Source organism: Ochotona curzoniae, unplaced genomic scaffold (assembly GCF_017591425.1).
Source record: "Ochotona curzoniae isolate NIBS_2020 unplaced genomic scaffold, NIBS_Ocur_1.0 contig_64, whole genome shotgun sequence".
Classification (NCBI taxonomy): domain Eukaryota; kingdom Metazoa; phylum Chordata; class Mammalia; order Lagomorpha; family Ochotonidae; genus Ochotona; species Ochotona curzoniae.
This window is the reverse complement of record NW_024466502.1, coordinates 39,465,661-39,483,112: the sequence shown is the minus strand read 5'-3', so window position 1 is coordinate 39,483,112 and position 17,452 is coordinate 39,465,661. Positions and strand designations below refer to the sequence as shown.

Genomic DNA, 17,452 nt, shown 5'->3' with positions numbered 1-17,452 from the left:
AATTGTTCTTTGAGTGGAAGTAATAAACTTTTACTTCTTTTGTAGAAAGTCTGTAATGTAAGACTTCTTGCTAGAGCTACCTAGCTTTGTATGAGCTCTCATTTGCATGGATTTATTGTCTTAATAGAAAACAGCTGGACATATAACTATACTGAATGCAAGAGGAATATGTAATAAAGAACAAATTTGGCCATTTGTTATAAATAAAAGCATGTATGTAAGTACAGTAGGAACTTACCATTTTAAGAAGAGTTTCAATTAGTCCCATAAAACACAGACGCCTGTATATAGCCGTTTCTCTTCATCCTTCAGTGACTTTCTAAAAAGTTTCCCCCAAAGCCCATTGCCCCTAGAGCATCCATCTAGATAGGTATCTTCTTGTTTTGAGTCACCAAGCATTGGTGGCCTGATAGGGAGGTGGAAAATAATGCCTGCCCCTATTTATCTGGGAGTTATGTACTTGAAAACTAACGAACTGAACCACCATCATAAATGTGTGTATGCCCAATGATTCTGGATCAGATGGTTGAAACATGCTTTCACTTCTCTAAAACTACTTGTTTGTAGTCCCCAAAAAATCAGTGATAGTAGTACCAAAAATAATTCATTTATTTGCCAATAAAAAAAAAAAGACGTCACAACAGTGGCTAAAAGAATTTTCTTGGGCTGTCACTGTCTGATGTTGGGAAGGATATAAGCAAAAGTTCCTCTTGCACAGTCCATGGGAATAAAAATGGAAAAACCATGCTAGGAAACTTTTGCAATGTCTGCTAAAGCTCAGATATCCATGTTCTGTGGCCCAAAGTTTCCACCCAACAGAAACAGGCATACATCTGCTCTGGAAGACATGTTCAGGAATCCCAATGATGACACTATTCATTATAGCCCCAAAGTGGGAACAATGGTTGTAAAATGGATGAATTGGGCAAAGCCATACAATGGAACACTGTTAAAGTCATGAAGGAAAATACAGTATAGATGCTCCATGACTAATGATGAGGCTACATGCTGATAAGCCCAACAAGGAAAGTGCTTGCAGTGTGTCTAACCTGGCAAACATCCTCACTGAGCTGCACAGAACACTGTAGAATCTTTAACTGTTTCCTTCCATGATGGTGAAATTGGCTGCAAGCTGAGGCTGCTCTTACCGCCCACCGTCTCAAGAGCTCAAAATCCAGCATGGTTTCTACTGAACACGTGACATTTTCCCTCTGCTGTCAGTCAGGGACCGTCTAGGCCACCACACATCAACATGGGTGACTCCCACAGAGATACTGTTGAGAAGAGATAGTTGAAGCCAGAATATATGTTGAAATTATCCATTTTCATTAAGTTCAAAAACAGGCAGACCTAATCCAAGGCTAAGAGGGGTCAGAATAGGGGCTAAATCTGGTGGGGTGGGGGTAAAATCCAGAGTAGGAAAGACACTGAGAAATTTCAGGTATGATTAGTTAAAATGGCATGATCATTTTGTAACCACTTACTGAGCTGCACATTTAAGACTTACATATTTTAATATATACATACTACAATTACATTGGAAAAATTGACCCCCAAAATGAAGAGTGTAGCAGATTTAAAGCAGAGAAAAGAAACACTTACTCTGCTCCCTCACTCTCACTACAAGTTTTCCTAAATTATTTTATCATAAAAATGAAAAGAGTGTTTAAGCTGGGGAATTCCTCCCTTAAGGAGGGGAGTAAGCCTTTTAGAAAAGGAAGCAGCACCAGCATGAGAAAATTTAGCCATAGAATCCCTAGATTATTATTGATGGCTGATCCAGAGACAGCAAACATAATATCCTAAGGGAAAAGTAAGTATTTTATAACTCTGTAGCTTCCTTACCAAAGATAATAATAGGAACATATGCCTTACACAGGAACCCCTTTTGCCAGTTTCTACAAAGCATGACTTATTGTTACCATGTGTACCACCAACAGAATGCCCCCATCCTTGGAATTGCAGGCTTCTCTGGGTCATAACTGGAGTACTGTTATCATGGGTGCCTGCTAACTCAACATCCTCATGTCTGTACCAGGTCCAGTTCCCTCCTTCATCCTTTAGTCTCCAGAAGCTATGAGACTCTGATGCTGCTCAGCACTAGATATCAGTTAGGGATAGACCCCCCCAAAATTAGAGATGGCCAATGAAATCTCTCTCCAAGAAACCCAGTAAAGAGAACTGGAAAATTTAATTGCCCTGATAAATGATAAATATCCTACTATGATTTATCCAAAAAGGGATATCTAAAACAGCAAACCATAATTATTCCAGGTCATTTTCTTACTGTGAAATCTCTATAAATATATTTGGTAGCTCATTTCTTTTAGCGTTAGATCATAGTCCTTCATCTAGGGTAGCACAGCACAGCTTGTTTGTCCTTCCACTTTAAGGACATCTTGGTTGCTTGCAGGTTTGAGCTTGTGAGGGTTTTTGGATAGACATAAATTTGTAGCTCATTTAGGTAAATAGTAAGGAATGGGTAAGTATTGAATGGGTAAGTATATGTTTTGGCAAGAAATGCTAATGTTGTCTTCCCAAACAACATTAGCATTTTGTATCCTCACAAGCGGTTAGACTTACTGCTGTGCCACATCTTCACCAGCATTTGGTGTTGTCAGTATTTTGAATTTGGGCCATTCTAATAGGTGTATAGTGATATGTCATGGTTGCTTTAATCTGCAATTCTGTGATGACATGTGATGGTGAACATCTGTTCAGATGTTTATTTGCCAGCTGCTATCTTCTTAATGAGATGTCTACTCAAGTCTTTTCCAATTCTGGATCATTTTCTCCACATTGAATCTTAAGAGTTCTTTGTATGTTTTCAATAACAAGCCTTTATCAAACATATCTTTTGCAAATATTTTCTCTGAGAGTATAGCTTGTCTTTTCATTATATATATTTATGTTTATATATATTTTTATATTATTTATATATTTATATGTATTTATATTACCTAGATGTATATATATTTCTAAGTAAGAAGCTTGGCACCAGCTATATTTTCCACAGACTTATTGAAATACCCTCATTTGTGGTCATTTTCAAAAGACAGTGATCACCAACAATTCTATAGATTTTTGGTCCTAAAGCATGGCTCATGGGCTAGCAAATATTTGCATCATATCAAAGTTTAGTGCTCAGATATCACTTGGAATTATGAATTACATTTTAACAAGATCCCCCACATTGATAGCATACACATAGAGTTTGAGAAGCCCTGCTCCCCATAAGCTGCAAGCTAGACTCAAAGGTATATTTCATTAAATTATTGAATTTTTTTTAGAATTCTTGTGTGAAATAAATAATTTTATTTATTTTGAATTGCAAATTATCACAAGTTTATTGTATGAAAATTTTTAAATGCAGAAACTAAAAGAAAGGGAGCCCACTTGTAACACTGGCATTGGATGCAGGCACTGATTCATATCCCAGCTGCTCCACTTTTAATCCAGCTCCTTGATACTCTGCCTGGGAAAGCTATAGAAGATGCCCCAAGTCCTTGGGCACCTGCACCCATGTAGAAGGTCCAGAAGAAGTTCCTGGCTTGTGACTTCAGTCTAGACCAGTCTTGGACATTGCAAGCTGCTGAGGAATAAAACCAGTGGATCAAAGATCTTACTCTTTCTGTCTTTGCCTCTCTGTGTAACTTCATCTTTCAAATAACTAAATCTTTTATAAAAAGGAAAACAGTAACACTGATAATCTCACAGCTCCAAAATAACTATCACTCTTATTAATATTTTGGTTTGTTTCTTCCCACATAGTTTTTCATATATATAATGTACATGCAATATGCATTCATATACATTGAGATAATTGTAAATGTACCTGCTTTTGTATCATAATCACTTAACATTTTACAGTAAACATTCAACTTTCATTCAACAAATACTGCATCAAGCACCTACCATGTGTCAGCCTTGTTCTGGATACTAAGGTTACAATCAACTAAATAAATAAGGGCTTTTATTCCAATACCCTTAATTCCTGAGACAAAGTGACAAATAGAGCACTTATAAATGGCAATTAGTGTGAAGAAAATCAAACAGGTTAATGAGTCTTTTCTTTCAAATATTTATTTATTTAAAAGACAAAGTAACAGAACTTCCATGTGTAGTGGCCATAATGTTAATTTAACCTGCTGCTATGCCGCAATCCTTGCCCCAATTTTTAGTCTTATCAAAAACTGTGATATTACCTACATTTCTGATTTGTTTAAACGATTATGTATTTTACATAACCAAATACATATTACTTGAAATTTAGCAACTTCCTTTGTGCTTCTTGAGTGCCTAAAGAAAAGTAATTCATTACACTTGAATTCGTCACCCCAACTTCTAGCTTTAAACATTCTGTGATGTCTTTCATGAAATGTGGAGTTGTCTCCTCTCTCTAATGGCAAGACCTTGCCTGTAACAAACAATCCTGTATCCACATATCCTCCTGGCAAATTTAAACCCAGTTTTCTCTTGAGTGGTGAGCCTTATTCTTTGTAGGAAAATATTTGTTTGAAGGTTCTATCAGCATAATAAGCCTTATGCTTCTGTAGCAGTAAACTGTTTCAGAAGTTCATTTTTAAATTCCACATATTTATGGAGTGCAGTGTGGTCATTAAGTACAAAGTATATAATGTATAAATATCAGATCGGGGTCGTTAGCATTTCCACTTCCATAAACATTGATCATTTCTTGTAATGGAAACCTTGGAACTCCACTCTTCCAATTCTTCATAAAATGTACAATATATTATTGTAAACCATCGTCCCCCTAATGTACTGTCTGGTTTTACACACCAGAACTGCAGTGTGTATTTTTGACACCTGTGTCAAAGATGAGTTCACTGTAGATATGTATGTGAACTTATTTTTGGGATCTCTATGCCATTGGTCTACATGTCAGGTTTTTTATGCCAGTATCACCTCACTCTAGTTACCACAACTTTGTAATGCATTTGAGATAAGGTATTATGATGCCTCCAGCTTAGTTCTATTTTGATCAAGATTTTTTTTTTCTAAGCTAGTTGGGGTCTTTGTGACTTTGTATGGATTTTAGGACCTCTTTCTGTGAAGAATGCCATTAGTATTATAGTGAGGATTTCAGTGAATCTATACATTGCTTTAGATAGTATGGGAATGGTAAAAATATTCTTCCAATCTGTGAATGTTGAAATGTTGTAGGTCTCATTGCAAGTGTAGTCATAGCTGCAATAAAAAATCCTACTTCACTTGTGATGCATTTGCACTCTAAACTTCATTGCTTTGCTCATTATTCTAATACTCTATTATAGTAATTTTCAAGCCATTTCAAATAATAATTAGGAATTTTAACTCAAGTTAAAAGTGAATTGAGCCATTGTCACTTCTCAGTGGAAATAATGAGACAATACCTGTCTTGCTCTGCCAAGATTATGGGTACATCCTTCCAGTTACAGTAGCCAAATCACAATTGCCTTCTTTGCCTATTATCTTGGTAGCATTTATTTTTTTTTCCATCTTTGTAAGATATACTGTTAATAATTAGAATATTAGCATTTTATGTTTATTTGACTTCTATATCATGGAGTTTATGTCTATTTTTACCATGTTGTCTACAGGAATCACAAGAATTACTTCATCTATACTATTGCAAAGCTGAAAAAATTCTATAGGTTTACATATAGAAGCGTCACTGATGAAAGAAGCTGTAGTAGCTAATGGACTTGGATAACAGTGCGTGGGGTCATTGCCTTGTTGATGTGTTTAGGAAACTGGATAACCAATGCGCAATGATTTCAGCGGTCTTATGTAACATGTCATTAAATCATGTGAATTCTAGTCCCACATTCCTGTTAAATAGTTCAAGAGCCTAACTTTCTTGCTGATTTGATGGCAGCCAGCTGCTGCCACCATTTTCTTTCTGTTTCTCTGCTGCTGCTTTTCCCAGACACACTTGTCAATGAGAGTCCGTGTTCACCGAGGAAAGGCTTCAAACAGCAGTGTTCTTTGGCTTGCTACTGCCAACATGTATAGAAAGTTAGGACTGAAAGATGCCAAAATGCTCATCCACAGTCACTTTTTCCAGCAGCACCCCAGCCACAGGTCAGGCCCAAGTCAGAGTCACTCAAGCAGCAGGGGGGACCTGAGGAGGACGGTGCTGTGTGATCACAGCTTTCTGGGCCACAGACCAGTAGGCATGCAGAAGGCTATACTCACCCCTCTCTATGCACCTGTGCCTTGCACCTCACCAAGCTTTGTATGACTGCTGTGCTCCATTTTTCTCTGGCATTGTGGGGCTCCAACCAAGAACATGCTCCTGGTCCCGGCAGCGTGGCCTAGCGGTTAAAGTCCTCTCCTTGAACGCACCTGGGATCCTATATGGGCACCGGTTCTAACCCCGGCAGCTCCATTTCCCACCCAGCTCCCTGCCTGTGGCCTGGGAAAGCAGTCAAGGACAGCCCAAAGCTTTAGGACCCTGCACCCGCATGGGAGACCCGGAAGAGGTTCTTGGTTCCCGGCTTCGGATTGGCGCAGTACCGGTCGTTGCGGCCACATGGGAAGTGAATCATCAGACAGAAGATCTTCTTCTCTGTCTCTCCTGCTCTCTGTATATCTGACTTTGTAATAAATAAATCTTAAAAAAAAAAAAAAGAACATGCTCCTGAAGAACACCAGCTGGGTAGTTCTGGAATTAACTGCCCACTCGAACTGACATTGTCATGCTGGGCAATTAGGAGTTTCTTTCCCCTGATTTTATGTGTGCATCAATAAGGTTGTATCCAAAAGTGGTAATTTTGTACCACTTCACAGCAAGGGCACCAGAAACAGGGAGATAATAAATATAGCAACACCCAGAATTGTAACGCATAAAGCTTCATTGTGTATGGCTGATATACTCCAGAAATAAACATCAGCTACCTGCCACTTAGCTTTATACTTTTTTCTTTTTTCTTTTTTCTTTTTTTAAGATTTATTTACTTATATTTGAAGTAAATATCCTGAAGTGTTACAGGAAAAGGAAAGACAGAAAGTTATTCCACTATCTGGTTCACTCCCCAAATGGCCACAACAGCGAACGCTCAGCTAATCTGAAGCTGGGAGCTAGGAGCTTCTTCCTGGTCTCCCACATGGATGCAGGATCAAAAAAAGACAGAGAGTATATCTGACTTTCCAATAAAAATAAATGAATCTTTAAAAATAAAGAAAGAAAGAAAAGAGGAGACCACAGAGAAAGGTGGTTTGCATTTGGCTGTGTGACTCCAGAAAACACTGTCTGGTTTGTATGCATAGACATATTTTAGCTATTCTTACCACTTTTTATTCACAACATAAATATAGTCATCAACTGTAATATAGATTCACCTTGATGGGGGGGATATTATAATTTTTCATCATTTACCAATCTCTTAGCCACCCCCAACCCTCTACCCCCGCTTGGGATACTTATAAGCTATCCCAAAGTGTCAAAGTGTTATATGGGAGGGGAAGAAGAAACCTTGGGGAGGGCATGGGTAACCCCAGAGCCTATGGAACTGTATCAGAAAACAAAATAAAATATGTTTAAATGTGAAAAAGGCTGATATTGGAAATATCTTTAGAACAGTAACTCAGAAGATTTCTGAGTGTAGAAAACCAGAGATGCGTGACATATAAAATGCTTGCCTACTATTGTTTTCAGCTGTTTCCCTCTGCATACCAAGTCACAGAAAAGTTAAACATTTCTAAAGATTACATTTTCTCTGAGCTCGCAGACAATATTAACAAATTCAAGCTGATGATTTTGTTACCTTATGAAGTTTGCAGAGGCACCAGGGCAGAAAATCCGCAGGAAATGCATCACCATTGCATTTCCAAATCCTGAGCGTTTCTCCAGGGATTCATTGGCATACCGTCTTCCTGTTCTTGTGCATTGAGTTCATTTTGTTGTCTCGTGTGTTAAGGCAATTAAATGTGTCAAAAATCCACACAAAGGACATGTTTGTCAGCAGAACAGATACCATTCCATGTATTCCAGCAGAACCTCATGTATTGAAAGGATCCCAGTGTGCTTCCTGTTATTCATGTACAAATTGTCAGAGACCCTTTGCAGAACTAATTAAACTTAGAGGTTATGTGTGTGTCATTGTAGGCAAAAGGGAAAGAAAGACAGTGGCTCAGACACCAGGCTACTGGCGAACTAGACGATGCTAAGATCATTGACGGGCTGACAGGAGAAAAGGCCATCTACAAGCGCCGGGGCGAGCTGGAGCCGCAGGTGAGTCAAGCCTGCTGCCGCCTTCTGTACAGAAACCTACTTCCTCAAGTTAGGTCAAAATACCACAAGCCTCAGAAACCTTGCATATGACAACCACGGGAAGAATTATGTTTGAAAAAGGATTATACAAATTAAAGTCCCATCAAGAAACATACGGAATGCTTGACTTGATAAATTCTTGAATAGATAAATGCTTGAATTAAGAAGATAGTACCAAAACTGTAGATAAATGCAAGGGTGAGGCTTAGAAATGTCAATCAGTAGATTCTTCAATGACCTAATCGTGCTTGGAGTGGCAAGACTGACAGCAGTTCATGACTGTTGAGCTATCAAGACCACTTGAGCAGGACCCTCGGAGCATGCCCCACATCAGGGACCTGGGGTGGGTGGGAGACTGGGTGGGGCTTCTCCCTTAATTTAATATTCCCCTTTATCCCAGATACCAGATACATGAAGGAAACAGTGTAGAAATAGTAGTCTTACCCACTCTCCTGTAGCCCTTGAACTTTTTAAACTACGTAATGGTTATCAAAATTATAATTTAAAAAAAAGAATAACAGAAATTAATACAAAAAAAAGAAAAAAGAAAAGTCCAAGACAGTCACTCAGAGCTGGCGGTAAGAGCAGTGATCCTAGCCCGAGGACTAACACAGCAGAGCAAATGGGCAGTGACTGGAACCCAGAGAAGGGGACCTGGGTCCCCGGAAGAGGAAGCGCAATGCATGGGCCACAGCAGAGAAAGAGCAGCCAACCCCACCCTCCTCTCCTGCCAGTGCCCCAGCAGAACTCACTGCAGTTGAGCAGCCAAGCAGCAGCTGATGCAGACACAGAGGTCAGCCCTGAGCACAGCGAAGCTGCGTAGACTCAATGCGTCTGCCAAGCCCAGGGAGTTCTCCAGGTGAAAGCAGTAGAGACATCTTGGTAGTTTCCTTCTGTTCTGTCACTTTAAAGAATTGTGTCTATCACATCCCTGAGGAAAATTCTAGAAATTAGGGAATCTGCCTTTACCAAAAGTGGTATGTAAAGTTATTGACAGCCCTTCCTTTTAAAGTATTTGCAATACTAAAGCCAGAAAAAGAAAAAAGAAAAAAAAAAAAAAAGAAAGGCAACACAGTGAAATACCGAGTCTGGTGGAGTATTTCCTTTTCCCTGAATGAGCAGACTGCTGAGTGTGCCCTGGGAGCTGGGGGGTTGGGGGCTGGCAGAGCAGGGAAAGTCACTTACATGTTTATTTGAAGAGGCTCTGGTGGCAATTTGGGAAGTTCTCTCTGTGGCACTGGTGTGAGTCAGCTGCTTGCTTCCCTGACTCCTTGTGGTTGACGCATGTGTTTGAGTACATCTGAGATTCTGAGTAGTCATGGAAGCATATGTGACAGTGATCTCAATTTGGACAGAGTCAATATTATTTTTTTCAAATGAGATTGAATTTACCTCAAATCATTATTCTGTAAATACCCAGAGTATTTTCTTCTAATTACTAACTTTCCTTATTAATTTCCATTTATCTCAGCAAGTCTGTAAGAACAGAATCATCTAGATTTTTTTTTTAATTGGTCAATAAAATAGACAGACGTTCTCTGTAAATCCTGCAGATTGGCAAGTAGGAGTTCAGAAGCAAGCCAAATCTCCTAGGTTTTGCCTTTTAATTGGCAGTTGCCGCTGGACCGCAGTGGGATACCACTTTCTTGCTTTGAACCGCCAAGCAGAGAAGCAGTAGTCCAGCAGCTGGAAGGAAGAGAATACTGAAAGCTAACTGAAGCCAAAGGCGTTTGGAAAGATTCTCCTTAGCTTCTCTGCCAGAACCTGCCTCACCTGCCCATGTTTTAGGGATCTGGTATTTCTCCAGGCTTTGCAGGCTGCCATCACTACACAGCAGGTTCCAGCAGCATCAGTGTAAGCCTCCCTCCAAAATGACATTCGTTCTTGCTCGAGTTACCAGCTCCAAGGCATGAAGTCAAAATGACATGTTAGGGCTTCTGTATTTCCAGGTTATCGTTTTCATGGTATCATATTATTTTTTTAAACTTCAGCCTTCATAAATCAGTGTTACTAAACTGGATTGGGCCTTGACAGAATTTTATCCCAAAGGAAAGTCTTTTCCATACGGCCTTGACTACCAGCACAAACCTGGCATCCTCTTTACTGAAATCCAAACCCACGGATGCCTTTCTACCTGCCAGGAGGACCCTGTTCAGCGCCCAGCCTCCAGCTGATCTCACAGGCCACCAGACCTCAGGCATGTGTTGGTTCATGGCTTTTTTCTATCATGCCCTCCCCTCTCTCTTGCTCCCTCAGCTGGGCAGCCCGCAGCAGAAGCCCAAGCGCCTGCGCCTGGTGGTGGATGTGTCTGGAAGCATGTACCGCTTCAATGGGGTGGATGGCCGGCTTGAGCGCTCCATGGAGGCTGTGTGTATGGTCATGGAAGCCTTCGAGAACTATGAGGAGAAGTTCAAGGTAATGACATGAGCAGAGAATGACCTCATCTGGCCAGGAATCAGGCTGTGGACTCCACGCAAAGTAGGCTAAGCTCTCTATCCCCTCCCGGCTCACTGATCTGTGCAGTGCACATGGACCTTTTGTTTTATCTGCTCAAGTAGGAAGAAAGCAGCCCCATGAAGGATTTTTAAACTTTTTTTTAAAAGATTTATTTAATTGGAAAGGCAGATATACAGAGAGGAGAAACAGAGAGGAAGATCTTCCATCCGATGATTCACTCCCCAAGTGAGCGCAACGGCTAGAGCTGAGCCAGTCCGAAGCTAGGAGCCTCTTCCGGGCCTCCGAAGCGGGTGCAGGGTCCCAAAGCTTTGGGCCATCTTCGACTGCTTTCCCGGGCCACAGGCAGGGAGCTGGATGGGAAGCGGGGCTGCCGGGATTAGAACCAGCGCCCATATGGGATCCCGCTGCGTTCAAGCCGAGGACTTTAGCTGCTAGGCCATGCTGCCAGGCCCTAAATTTATTTTTTAATTAATGTATTTACTTGGGAGGCAGATTTATTGATATCAAAGTTCAGAGAAATGATGGGTATATACATACATGTGAAGCATACACAGTCTGTCCATAGATATTCTAGACTTTATTCGGGATCAAACATGTCCTTCAGAAATTGGTGGTCTTAGGTCAACACCCTAGCTCATGTCCCAGAGTCATATCTCTGTTTACTGTCAATACAAGAAACTGGTAAATCTCAAACCCTTGGCCTGATTAACTTCAGCCGTGCTAATAAGGATGCTGTTCCTGGCATCTCCCTCCCCAGGAGAACTTTTCTAGAATGGACTGGAAGGGAGCATCAGGCAGTGGATGCAGTAGGCTGCTGAACTCTGGCAAGAACAGGATATGAACAAGTAAGGCATGGACTTTCTCTGCTCAGAGTAGCTTTCTTTGCTCCCTTGAAGAATCGGAATGTGTTTCCCTTTTGTGATTAGTGAAGACCAAGGAACCCTTCAAGATTTACCCCATTGGTCCTGGTTGCCAGGAAGCTCAGAGCCAAAATCAAAGACTGTGATGATTTTGTTGTATCTCATGTTCATAGGACTTTTCCTTTCCTGGGCTCTCTCTCCCCTCACATATAAGTCTTTCTTGATTTTTACTTTTTACTTGTTAAAAATGTTATGGGATGCTCCTGGCTTCAAACTGACTCAGCTCTGGCCATTATGGCCACTTGGGGAGTGAACCAGCAAGTGGAAGGCCTTTGTCTCTCCTCGCCATGGATCTGATCTGCCTTTCCAATAAAAAGAAATAAATCTTAGAAGAAGAAGAAGCTGCCAATTGGGACCATGCATCCTATATTGGAGTCCTGGATTTAAGTTCCGGTTCAGCTTCTAAATTCCAGCATACTGCTCATGTATATCCTTGGGAGCCAGCAAGTAATGACTCAAGTACTTGGGTGCCTGTCACTCACATGGGAGACCCATGTTGAGTTCCCAGCTCCTGGCTTCCACCTGTTGCTAGTTTTATGGAATGAACCAGCAGATAGAAGCTCTGTAACTGTTTCTCTCCCACTTTATCTCTCTCTCTTTTTCTTCCACTGCCTCTCCTATGGACCAAGTACATACATATTTAAGAAAAAATATTCCTCTATCTTTCAGTATAACCACAGAAATATTAGAAACACCACAGTAGCATCTCACTAACACATCTAGATATACATATCCAGGGTACAATGACTTTTTCAGGACTTGAAGTAACTTTAGCATTTTTTATGTTACATTTTCAATAGAGACTACTTTGATGAGTTTGAGTCTGTGCATTTTCTTATAAACATACATTTTGACATTCACTACATTTACATTTTGTCTGAATATTAGGAGTCTTCAAAAAGTTCATGGAAAATGCATAATATAAAGATACTAAGCCTGAATTTCAAATTTGCACCAATATCGGCTTATTTTTATTCTATTTTCCATGTTTTGTAATTTTTAAATTATTTTTAAGAGACTCAAGATGGTTTGTAGATTCTGTTTTCCATGAACTTTTAAAGCACCTTCATATATACTCTTTCATTTAGAAGTAAATTAGAGTCAGACCATCCTTGTGGCACAGTGGTTTGAACCACCACATTGGATGCCTGTGTCCTGTAACCAAAGTGCCAATGTGAATCCTGGCACCTTTGCTTCTGATCCAGCTTCCTGCTGGTGCAGCCCATGAGTAATATCAGGTGACAGCCATTTGAATGGCAGTTTCAGGCTCCTCACTTCCAGCTGGCCCAACCCTGGCTATTGGGGGCATTTGAAGAGTCAGTCAGCAGTTGGAGGATATCTCTCTCTGCCTTTCAAATATATATATATATTTTTATAAAGATTTATTTATTTTCATTACAAAGTCAGATACACAGAGAGGAGCAGAGATAGAGAGGAAGATTTTCCATCTGATGATTCACTCCCCAAGTGACCACAACAGCCGGTGCTATGCCAATCCGAAGCTGGGAACCAGGAACCTCTTCCAGGTCTCCCACATGGGTGCAGGGTCCCAAAGCTTCAGGCCATCCTCGACTGATTTCCCAGGCTACAGGCAGGGAGCTGGATGGGAAATGGAGCTGCCAGGATTAGAACCAGCGCCCATATGGGATCCCGCTGCGTTCAAGGCGAGGACTTTAGCCACTAGGCCACGCCGCTGGGCCCTCAAATATATTTTTAAGTAAGCTATAATCATCATATTGCTTTCATTCTAGCTACTGTATTATACTTTATACTTACATTTCTCTGAAAAGCAGGGATGTTCTCTAACACAATTTCAATACTATTATTGTCAGTAATTACATACTATCCTATCCAACTCTAGTATTCCGAAGAGTTCCAACAATCCAGGAGCCAGTCAATGTCTACATCTTACTTTTGGTTATAGTATCTCCTTAACCTCTTTTAATCTCCCCTTCCACTACTACTATTTGCTTTTAATCAGTCACTCTCCTGAGTGTCCAAATCAATTGTCTTGTTAGACTATCCTGATTCTGGATTTGCCTGGTTATTTTCTCTTGGTGACATTTAACTTGTCCCAACATCCTCTCTATTTCCACAACTCCTACAGTCCTTCCCTCCACATCTGAACACTAGGGACTGTATCCTCTACCTGCCCACCTCTACCAACACATCTAAGATTCCGAGTGGCTCTGTGCCACCCATCTTGCTGGGGCTCCCCAGGCCTCCTCTATACAAGACAGGAGAAGATGGGATGAGCTACTTCCATTCTATATATAGTGTTTAGGGTAGAGGTAATAGGTATACAAAGTATAAAATATAAAACATGAAAAAGGAGAGTGAGTACACTTTCAACCAACCTCTCCCGGCTACCTGCTCCTCTGTCTGATACCAGCCATGGTTAGTAGATATTCTGGTCTCTTCTCAGCAATACTTGACCAACATGTCAAGTGGCTGCATACCATGCACTCTGCTCTGTGCCCTCATTTAGAATCCCCCTGTACTTTTCATTTTCTCATTTGTGAAAGAGACATAAGGACTAGGGATAACTAAGGACATGATGTAATGTAAAATATAAAATGACCCCTGAGCTGTTGACAGTATGAGGAGTTGCTAAAGAAAAAGCTGTACTGCATAGCCCAGAGAAACACCACGTGTGGAATCTCCAGGAATCCCACAGTATGGTCTGAGATGACTTGGTCCCATATTCCAGATGGTTCTTAATGCAGTTATCTCAGTATAAAGGTGTCCGGTCTGTATGTGCTTTGAAGCCTGGCCTGGGGATTTGGACTCTGTTTCACTTGACACCTGCATGATGTTTTCCTTGATTTGGGCTCAGCTCTGGGCCATGAGTCATTACAGCCTAGGTTCAAAAGGCTTTGGGGAAGTCAGCCTACATCTTTTCTTCTACATTGTGAACCCTGGCCAAAACACAGAAAATCTTGAGTCAGAATACTAAGAAAGAAAGATGATTCAGTGCTAAGACACATGTCAAAGGTATTTGGAGTTTTTAAGTTTTCTTTAATTGTTCTACCAACTGGAGTCGCTTAATCTCAGAACCAGCGTTCACAGCAGGTCACTCAAGATAGGAGTAATATCTTCATTTATGATCAGCAAAATTCTAATTTTAAATTTTTTGTTTGTTTGAAAATCAGAGAGAGTGACAGACAGAAAGCTGCTCACCAATTTACTACCCAGATACACACAGCAGTCCCTCTGGGCCAGGCCAAATTAGGGATATGAGACTCCTCCAGTTTCTCCTGCTGGTGGCTGTAACCCAAGGATTTGAATCATCACCTGCTACCTCCCAGGATGCATCCGAGCAGAAATCTGGAATCAAAAATGAACCCAGGACCCTACCTCAGGCACACCGACATGAGATACAAGCATCTCAAATGCCCTATTAGTCACGGTACCTACTGCCTGTCTAGCACAGCTTTTTGTGGTTATAGAGCAATTAAAACTGGAATAAAAGGGTACAATGGCCAGGGTTCAGTGACCCATTTTATTTTAGTTAGGGCACATCTTCCTGTTTGTTCTTCATTATTTCTCTAAATATTGAAAATGTCTTCATGTAATCTTGAATGAGATTTCCTTTTCAAAAGCTCATTCAAAAGCTCAGAATGTCTTCATTTTTCCTTCAAAATAATAATAAGTTTAGTGAATATTTTTTAATTAAGCACTCAAATAGTGGTACCAGAAAACAGATGTATTTAAATACTAGACTTGTATTGTTTCCATGAGCGAAAACATAGAAGCCATACTCAAAGACAGTGGCTTTCTAACCATGTAACAAGGAGGCCATGTAGGGTGTTTAGGGGGTGGAATAAATAGGCCCCTCTTCTTAACTCCAACCTCCTGCCTCACTCTATCCAGCACTAGTCCTACTAAAAATTTTAAAAGTATATATTTCACTGCTAAAAAAAATGTTTTAAAGGGAAGAGAAAACCCTTATTGCAGAATCAGTGCTGATTATTCTAGATTCTGAGAGCTTCTGTTTTGGGAAAAATATTGTCAGCCCCCAGATTTAGATCCTCTGCTCAGTCCTGGGTGGGAGAAAATGAGGCACAGGTGTTCCCAAAACTAGCCCAGTGCTTCTCCCATGGCTTGGATGTACCATGGAGTTTCCATGGAACCTCAAAGAATATTAGAAATTTTCTCATCATCCTCTTCATTTTACAGATGAGAAAACCAAAACAGGTTAAAGATCATACATTTAGACTGTAAAAAACCTGGACTTCTGACATTTCAGAGTTTATTCTTAGCTATTTTATGCATATTCCTTGCAACCATTTGATTTCTACCCAATTACCATTTTTTTAACCTGTAATTCAGGAGTACATGTGTCATTTATATAAAGTGCTGTCTTCTCTCAGGCCAGTCCCATCCAATGGAGAGATAATAGATTAATTTTTCTCAAAAATATCTTTGTTATGATGGGTGGTTAACTATCAGAGGGACATTGAAAAACATGATTCACAAACCAACACCTGCTAGGAAAAGTCCATCAAAAACTAGGTATTCCATCAGGATCAGGCTTTCGTTAATTCTTACTGGTATGCAATAAGAACCCAAGAAGGGTGTACATGTTTCTGAGTCCATACAGTTATTTAAGCTCTCAGAATAGGCTTCATTGTCAGTGTAACAATATTGGCTGTGTCAGCCAAAGCTTCAGTAGCAGTGGGGATTGGACTAATTGGGGGAATTCTTATTTCTGTACAGTGAAACATTGGATTTGGAATCAGAACACATGGGTTTGGCTTCCACTCTTGCCAGTACTAGATCTGTGGCCTTAAAAAATCCTGTTAATCTCTCCAACCATCAGTTTCCTCATTTGTGAATGGGGTTAACACCCTCCTCAGAGTTTATGGGAAGAGATGACATTTATGAAAGCATTTTATAAACCAAAAAGAACTCTCCGAATGTCGACCATACTGGTCCACGGACGTGTTGTCCTAGCCGTACAATGATCCTGTGAAGTAGTAAACCAGAGATCATCTTTGTTTGTCAGAGAGGTGAAGTGATTTACAAGCTTGCATTGCTGGAGGTCATCTAAGTCAGCATTATTTACAGGTTACAGACAAGGTCTGGAAGGGCTACGTGACTTGCTCTAGATCAGAAAATGTGTAAATGTCAGAGCCACATCCAGAGTCCTTGACCTTTCGGAACATCCTTCCTTCTGCATCAACATTAATGGTATAAGGAAAGGTTAACCAGCTAATACTATAGATTATTAGCTAACTAACACCTCAGGGTTCTCTTGACCTTTGAAGTCACTTGATGCCTTCTAATCCTTTGTTGCCCACAGTCAGTCGTGCCACCTTAGGAAGGTGTATTTGGATTTCTGGACAAGGTTAGAATTACATATATTGTTTCAGAAACAGTCGGTCTTAGATAATTTCCTTATATTTACTTCCAAGAGAAGGCTTCCGATGGTATGTAGAAAATGAGTATTATATTAAAATAACTATGTGTTGAGTCTCAGCAATTGATCTTTTCAATCCATTTTTAAAACTTTTGCAAGCATCTTCATCATGTGGATGTATAACAAAGCATAGCCTTCCCTGAAGCCAACAAATGTTTATCCTTCCCATTTGAAAGTGAAACATAAACCTTATCATAAAAATACTTGTGGCTTCATGTTCAAAACCCAGGATTCTTTGCATTCTATGTTAGAAATCATCCTTATCTGATGCTAAATCTTTATGCCTTTACTAAAACTCAGCATTTTTCATCATTCGCTCCAGTTTTCTCTCAGTAATTGAGATTTTCCAAAGCAAATATAGCAAAGAAGCATCTAAAT

The 17,452-nt window shown here is 40.3% G+C and overlaps 1 protein-coding gene across 1 annotated transcript in view; it reads left to right on the top strand.

The window, feature by feature from the left end:
• Positions 1-17,452, top strand: part of VWA8 (von Willebrand factor A domain containing 8) — a 333,428-nt gene that overhangs the window by 307,179 nt on the left and 8,797 nt on the right. Inside the window, exons 41-42 of the mRNA XM_040991347.1 lie at positions 8,111-8,236; positions 10,532-10,690. Coding sequence (XP_040847281.1) covers positions 8,111-8,236; positions 10,532-10,690 — 285 coding nt within the window. The remainder of the gene's footprint in view (positions 1-8,110; positions 8,237-10,531; positions 10,691-17,452) is intronic.